The following is a 7,965-nucleotide window of genomic DNA, read 5'->3' on the forward strand; positions in this document are numbered from 1 at the left end:
GTACATTTGTGCTTTGTCTTTCAAAGATGGTTTGCCGCACGTGCACGATTTCGTGTGCGTATGCATATGTGTGTGTGTGTTTGGGGGGAGGGGGGGGGGGGGGCGGGGTGCGTGCATGTGTGTGCTTTTGTGTGTGTGTGTGTGTGTGTGTGTGTGAGAGAGAGAACAAGAACAAGAACAAAACTTTAATCTCCAGGCCTCCGGCCCCTAGAAAGTGGTCAAAAGTACACAATATGGTGATCACTCAACCACAACAGAATGTAAAATACGTACTAACTTAACCTGTAGAACAAAAGTGCTTCTCGTGCATTGTAAATTAATTCTAACTTTCATCATTGTTGTCACAGAATTCCTGTCGTATCTTCAGGGCATTAAATATATAAACGCATAGTTTACGAATACTGTAAACAGAACCATTCTTCATCAAGTGAACATACGATTGACCTTCAGAGTTCAGATATTTTTGCCGCAGGTCATTGTAAAGGACACAATTGTTTATAAAATGGTTTTCATCTTCGATTACATTACAACGTTTACATGCGTAATTTGAATTACATTTGAATGTTCTTCTAAAAAATGATCCATTTATTGGGAGCAAACCAAGCCGTAATTTTTCTAAACAGTCCCTAAAACACTTTTTATCCACATATTCACATATGCGTGTGTGTGTGTGTGTGTGTGTGTGTGTGTGTGTGTGTGTGTGTGTGTGTGTGTGTGTGTGTGAGAGAGAGAGAGAGAGAGAGAGAGAGAGAGAGAAGCATATGAATGTGTATGTTTATCTCTATGATCAGTATATATTCCCATTCCATTATCTGTAAGTCATCAACAACAGACTATGAAACACGTGACACATCGACAAATCATTTACAGATCATCAGCGTGGTCTTAATGGCTATACAACTACGAAGACCCATTATGACAAAATTTTATAATGACCGGCTGACACGCTGAGAAAAAAAAAAGTATTTCAATGTGTGGAAAAATCAGTCGTCGATTATCTTACATTAAGTGCATTAGGCCATTATGTACATGAAAAAGTCTAAAGGAACGATCATCAAAATTATGCAATTTTGACTGCAAGCAAGCAATTGTCAGTGTATGTTAAATTCATGACAATGTATTGCAGATAATAGCTAATGTTAGGAAAGGATCTAAAATATACTATTATAATATTACTTGAACCAGTTTTTATATATGATATAAATTCATTTATCAAGTGGGTGCAAAGTCAAGATACTGCAATAAATTGGGATACCACTATGAAACAAGTGAAAAACGTAAATGGACAAGACTGAAATGGTTCCAGATTAGAATATGTCATGGTATACTAGTTACAAATAAAATCCTTTAAAAATGGGTATAACAAATAGCGACATGTGCAATTTCTGTAAAAATGATATAGACACATTTCAACACTACTTATGGCACTGTACATTTACTCAGCTCTTTTTGGGGGGACTTAGAGAATATCTTGAAGGAAATGTGTGAAAACTGTGTAAATGTAAGGTTGAATATAGAATTATTATTATCTGGAAATGATGATATCACAAAAACAGATGAAATATTTGAATATATCATTCTAGTGGCGAAACATTTTATTTATAAATGCAGAATAAACAAAATCAAACCAAGTTTAAAGCACCTCCTAACAGACCTAAGAAATATATATAAAGCCGAAAAATATGTACACTCGATGGAAATGATGTCTAAAGGATTTTCTAGAAAATGGTACCCATATATAAAAATGATGGAAGACAAGGGCGTCTGGAATGTTTCATGAAACGCTGTGCAATCTCGTCACAGTCCACAGGGTCCACAACAGTAGTGTTGTATGTTGGATCAGTGAGGTTTGATTTTTGTTATGTGCCACATAATGTAGTTGATGCTATATACCTACAGTAAGTGGTAGGACATTAAAGAATATATGTACGTATATATGTATGTATGGATGTATGAAAATCATGTAAATCAAATGTCTTCAATGAACAATTCCCATGTCTTAGCTGAAACCCCCACCGCCAATTTTTTTTTTTTTTTTTTTTTTTTTACAGAGGTGCAGGGTGTGTGGGAAATCATCCACACATAAAGAGTTCTGTTCAAACCGAATACAACCAAGATCCTGTACAGGGCCCCTTCTCAAACACCACAGGGCCCAGTCTCCCTTGCAGGGCCTCAGTTGTAACTTGGGGCTGAAGGTGTTGCGTTGCCAGTATCCACGTTGTATGGCATACCATTGGCGCCATCCGCCGAAAATCCGTAAGCTGGCGAGGGACCTGCCGGGTAGGACATAACTGCAGGACCTGCCAGGTATGATGTGCCTGGGGGGTAGGAGCTATCGCCGTTGGGCTGGGAGGAGTAGGGCAGTGCCCCATCTTTCTGGGTCACGGCAGAGTCATAGGATGGGGGCGGGGCTGTGAAAGAAGAGTCACAGGAGGGTTTGTAGGCACTGTTGTCATCGGGGGTGGTGGTGGTGGCGCTGGTGGTGGTGGTGGCGAGTCTGGTGGGTTGGGAAGTTGAAAGAACGACGCCCCGGGAGCTGCTGTACTTGGCTGAGCTTCCTGGTCACACACACACACACACACACACATCGTGTGGATAGACATTAAATGAATTAAAACACACACACACACACACACACACACACACACACACACACACACACACACACACACATCGTGGAAAGCAGTTTGGCTTGCATCAAGGTTTGTTTCACTGTCAGCAGTTACGTACATTCTCGCCCAAGTATTCTGCGCAGTTGTAGGATTGTGTTCACACGCACACATAGTGAGTTCTTGGATAAGGGGGTGGGGGCTGGGGTGGGGGAGTGAGGGAGAGAGGGGAGGGAGAAGAGGAGGTGACGATGTTTGAATGCACTACACAGATCCCCCCCCCCCACCCCCTACACACACTGCCCTCTCCCACACCATTCTTCCTCACCTTTCCCTGTCTCTTGTCTCTGAATCATGAAATCGAAGAAAGAAAAGACACTTTGGTGTGATAAAAGTGTTGTTCATTGTGCAATGCCTGCCCTGTAATTATGGCGCTGATGTTTTCTTTCCTCCTCTTCCTCTGCCTTTATTTTGTTTTGCATATCCGTGCCTGTTGTTGTGAGGTCATTGTGAAGACCAACCTTTACCTCACTCTGTCATCCCCAACATGTTGTGAGGTGACTGTGAAGACCAACCTTTACCTCACTCTATCATCCCCAACATTTTGTGAGGTGACTGTGAAGACCAACCTTTACCTCACCCTGTCAACCTCAACATGTTGTGAGGTGACTGTGAAGACCAACCTTTACCTCACCCTGTCATCCTCAACATGTTGTGAGGTAACTGTGAAGACCAACCTTTACCTTACCCTGTCATCCTCAACATGTTGTGAGGTGACTGTGAAGACCCACCTTTACCTTACCCTGTCATCCTCAACATGTTGTGAGGTGACTGTGAAGACCAACCTTTACCTTACCCTGTCATCCTCAACATGTTGTGAGGTGACAGTGAAGACCAACCTTTACCTTACCCTGTCATCCTCAACATGTTGTGAGGTCATTGTGAAGACCAACCTTTACCTCACCCTGTCAACCTCAACATGTTGTGAGGTGACTGTTAAGACCAACCTTTACCTTACCCTGTCATCCTCAACATGTTGTGAGGTGACTGTGAAAACCAACCTTTACCTTACCCTGTCATCCTAAACATGTGAGGTGACTGTGAAGACCAACCTTTACCTTACCCTGTGATCCTCAACATGTTGTGATGTGACTGTTAAGACCAACCTTTACCTTACACTGTCATCCTCAACATGTTGTGAGGTGACTGTGAAGACCAACCTTTACCTTACCCTGTCATCCTAAACATGTGAGGTGACTGTGAAGACCAACCTTTACCTTACCCTGTGATCCTCAACATGTTGTGATGTGACTGTTAAGACCAACCTTTACCTTACCCTGTCATCCTCAACATGTTGTGAGGTGACTGTGAAGACCAACCTTTACCTTACCCTGTCATCCCCAACAAAACACTGCAGCTGCAGGTGGAATCCTCTTTGTCACTGTCCTTACCTGAAGACTTGCTGCAGCAGGATACACAGCAGACAATGGCGACGACGATTAAAACGACGCCGGCGATGGATCCGAAGATGACGCCGATGATAACTCCAGCATCCCCTCCCCTTGAACATTACAGTGCAAGGCTCTCATCGTCATGATCATCATCATCACTACGACCATCATCATCACTATCGTCATCATCATCATCACCACTACCACCACCATCATCATCATCACCACCACCATCATCATCATCACCTTCATCATCATCATCACTGCATCATCATTACCATCATCATTATCATCATGGCAAAGGTTACACAATGAAAGAGGGGAGAATGGTCGTAGCCCTGTGTGAAGCGGTGGTGGTGTTGGAGACAGTAACACTGACCTGCATTCTCAACAACAGCAGCAGCAGTAACAACATCAATAGCAGCAGCAACAACAACAACTACTACTACAACACCAATAACAACAACAGCAAAACAACAACATCAACAACAAGCATTTGCCAGACGGACCTATCTACAAGAATCTGGGTACTAATATAAAACACCAGACAGATCTTTCTCAATGATTCTACACATGAACACCAAACAGGTACATTCACTTTCACCCTTACATAGAGACACACTTGCTGTTCGGCATTTCTCATCAGGTCCATACAAAAGAGAGAGAGAGAGAGGAACAGAGACAAAGAGAAAGAGAGACGGAGAGAAACATAGACCAAGAGAGACAGATGGACAGAGAGAAAGACACAGATATAAACAGAGACAGATAGACACAGAGGAAAGCAGCAACAGACAGACAGAAACAGAGAGAGAGGAAGAGACACACAGACAAAGCGAGAGAAACAGAAAGACAGAGAGAAATAGGAACAGACAGAGACAGATACAGACGGAGAGAGACAGAGACAGACAGACAGAGAGAAATACAGACAGAGAGACAGAGAGAAACACAGATAGAGAGAAACAGAGAGAGATAGAGAGAGAGAAACAGAGACAGACAGAGACAGAGACAGACAAAGGAAACAGACAGACAGAGAGAAACAGAGACAGAGAGAAACTGAGAAACAGAGACAGACAGAGAGAAACAGAGAGAGAGACAGAAACAGGAACAGAGAGAGAGACAGAGACAGACAGAGAGAAACAGAGACAGATAGAGAGAGAGAGAGACAGAGACAGAGAGAAACAAAGACAGACAGGGAGAAACAGGTACAGAGACAGACACAGAGAAACAGAGACTGACATAGAGAAACAGAGACATATAGAGACAGAGAGAAACCGAGACAGACATAGAGAAACAGAGACAGATAGAGACAGAGAGACACACAGAGACAGAGAGAAACAGAGACAGACATAGAGAAACAGAGACAGATAGAGACAGAAAGAAAAAGAGACAGACATAGAGAAACAGAGACAGACATAGAGAAACAGAGACAGAGACAGAGAGAAACAGAGACAGACATAGAGAAAGAGACAGATAGAGACAGAGAGAAACCGAGACAGCGAGAAACAGATAGAGACAGAGAGACACACAGAGACAGAGAGAAACAGAGACAGACATAGAGAAACAGAAACAGAGACAGAGAGAAACCGAGACAGACATAGAGAAACAGAGACAGAGACAGAGAGAAACCGAGACAGACATAGAGAAACCGAGACAGACATAGAGAAACAGAGACAGATAGAGACAGAGAGAAACCGAGACAGACATAGAGAAACAGAGACAGATAGAGACAGAGATAAACCGAGACAGACATAGAGAAACAGAGACAGATAGAGACAGAAAGAAAAAGAGACAGACATAGAGAAACAGAGACAGATAGAGACAGAAAGAAAAAGAGACAGACATAGAGAAACAGAGACAGATAGAGACAGAAAGAAAAAGAGACAGACATAGAGAAACAGAGACAGAGACAGAGAGAAACAGAGACAGACAGAGAGAAACAGAGACAGACAGAGAGAAACAGAGACAGATAGAGACAGAGAGAAACAGAGACGGACAGAGAGAAACAGAGACAGATAGAGACAGAGAGAAACCGAGACAGACATAGAGAAACAGAGACAGATAGAGACAGAGAGAAACAGAGACAGATAGAGACAGAGAGAAACAGAGACAGACATAGAGAAACAGAGACAGATAGAGACAGAAAGAAAAAGAGACAGACATAGAGAAACAGACAGATAGAGACAGAATGAAAAAGAGACAGACAGAGAGAAACAGAGACATATGGAGGCAGAGAGAAACAGAGACAGACACAGAGAAACAGAGACTGACATAGAGAAACAGAGACAGAGACAGAGAGAAACCGAGACAGATAGAGACAGAAAGAAAAAGAGACAGACATAGAGAAACAGAGACAGACATAGAGAAACAGAGACAGATAGAGACATAGAGACACACAGAGACAGAGAGAGACACAGAGACAGACAGAGAGAAACAAAGACAGACAGGGAGAAACAGGTACAGAGACAGACACAGAGAAACAGAGACTGACATAGAGAAACAGAGACAGATAGAGACAGAGAGAAACCGAGACAGACATAGAGAAACAGAGATAGATAGAGACATAGAGAAACAGAGACAGACATAGAGAAACAGAGACAGAGACAGAGAGAAACAGAGACAGACATAGAGAAACAGAGACATATAGAGGCAGAGAGAGACAGACATAGAGAAACAGAGACAGATAGAGACAGAAAGAAAAAGAGACAGACATAGAGAAACAGAGACAGATAGAGACAGAAAGAAAAAGAGACAGACATAGAGAAACAGAGACAGACATAGAGAAACAGAGACATATAGAGACAGAGAGACACACAGAGACAGAGAGAGACACAGAGACAGACATAGAGAAACAGAGACAGACAGGGAGAAACAGGTACAGAGACAGACACAGAGAAACAGAGACTGACATAGAGAAACAGAGACAGAGACAGAGAGAAACCGAGACAGATAGAGACAGAAAGAAAAAGAGACAGACATAGAGAAACAGAGACAGACATAGAGAAACAGAGACAGAGACAGAGAGAAACAGAGACAGACATAGAGAAACAGAGACATATAGAGGCAGAGAGAAACAGAGACAGACATAGAGAAACAGAGACAGACATAGAGAAACAGAGACAGATAGAGACAGAAAGAAAAAGAGACAGACATAGAGAAACAGAGACAGACATAGAGAAACAGAGACATATAGAGACAGAGAGACACACAGAGACAGAGAGAGACACAGAGACAGACATAGAGAAACAGAGACAGACAGGGAGAAACAGGTACAGAGACAGACACAGAGAAACAGAGACGGACATAGAGAAACAGAGACAGATAGAGACAGAGAGAAACCGAGACAGACATAGAGAAACAGAGATAGATAGAGACAGAGAGAAACAGGGACAGACATAGAGAAACAGAGACAGACATAGAGAAACAGAGACATATAGAGGCAGAGAGAAACAGAGACAGACATAGAGAAACAGAGACAGAGACAGAGAGAAACAGAGACAGACATAGAGAAACAGAGACAGATAGAGACAGAAAGAAAAAGAGACAGACATAGAGAAACAGAGACATATAGAGGCAGAGAGAAACCGAGACAGACATAGAGAAACAGAGACAGATAGAGACAGAGAGAAACAGAGACAGACATAGAGAAACAGAGACAGATAGAGACAGAAAGAAAAAGAGACAGACATAGAGAAACAGAGACATATAGAGGCAGAGAGAAACAGAGACAGACATAGAGAAACAGAGACATATAGAGGCAGAGAGAAACAGAGACAGACATAGAGAAACAGAGACAGATAGAGACAGAGAGACACCGAGACAGCGAGAAACAGAGAGAGACAGAGAGGAGGGAAGGGGGAAGAGGAGGTGACCGTGAGCACTCACCCCCCACTGCCGCTGCTGTAACC

At 42.7% G+C, this 7,965-nt stretch overlaps 1 protein-coding gene across 1 annotated transcript in view; it reads right to left on the reverse strand.

Moving 5' to 3' along the window:
* Window positions 1–657: 657 nt before the first annotated feature.
* Window positions 658–7,965, reverse strand: part of LOC143281898 (uncharacterized) — a 9,548-nt gene continuing 2,240 nt past the window's right edge. Inside the window, exons 2-4 of the mRNA XM_076587179.1 lie at window positions 7,943–7,965; window positions 4,061–4,170; window positions 658–2,558 (exon numbers count right to left, since the gene is read on the reverse strand). The exon at window positions 7,943–7,965 is cut by the window's right edge and continues 83 nt beyond it. Coding sequence (XP_076443294.1) covers window positions 2,173–2,558; window positions 4,061–4,170; window positions 7,943–7,965 — 519 coding nt within the window. The 3' untranslated portion in view covers window positions 658–2,172. The remainder of the gene's footprint in view (window positions 2,559–4,060; window positions 4,171–7,942) is intronic.

The sequence above is a fragment of the Babylonia areolata genome, chromosome 5 (assembly GCF_041734735.1).
Source record: "Babylonia areolata isolate BAREFJ2019XMU chromosome 5, ASM4173473v1, whole genome shotgun sequence".
Classification (NCBI taxonomy): domain Eukaryota; kingdom Metazoa; phylum Mollusca; class Gastropoda; order Neogastropoda; family Buccinidae; genus Babylonia; species Babylonia areolata.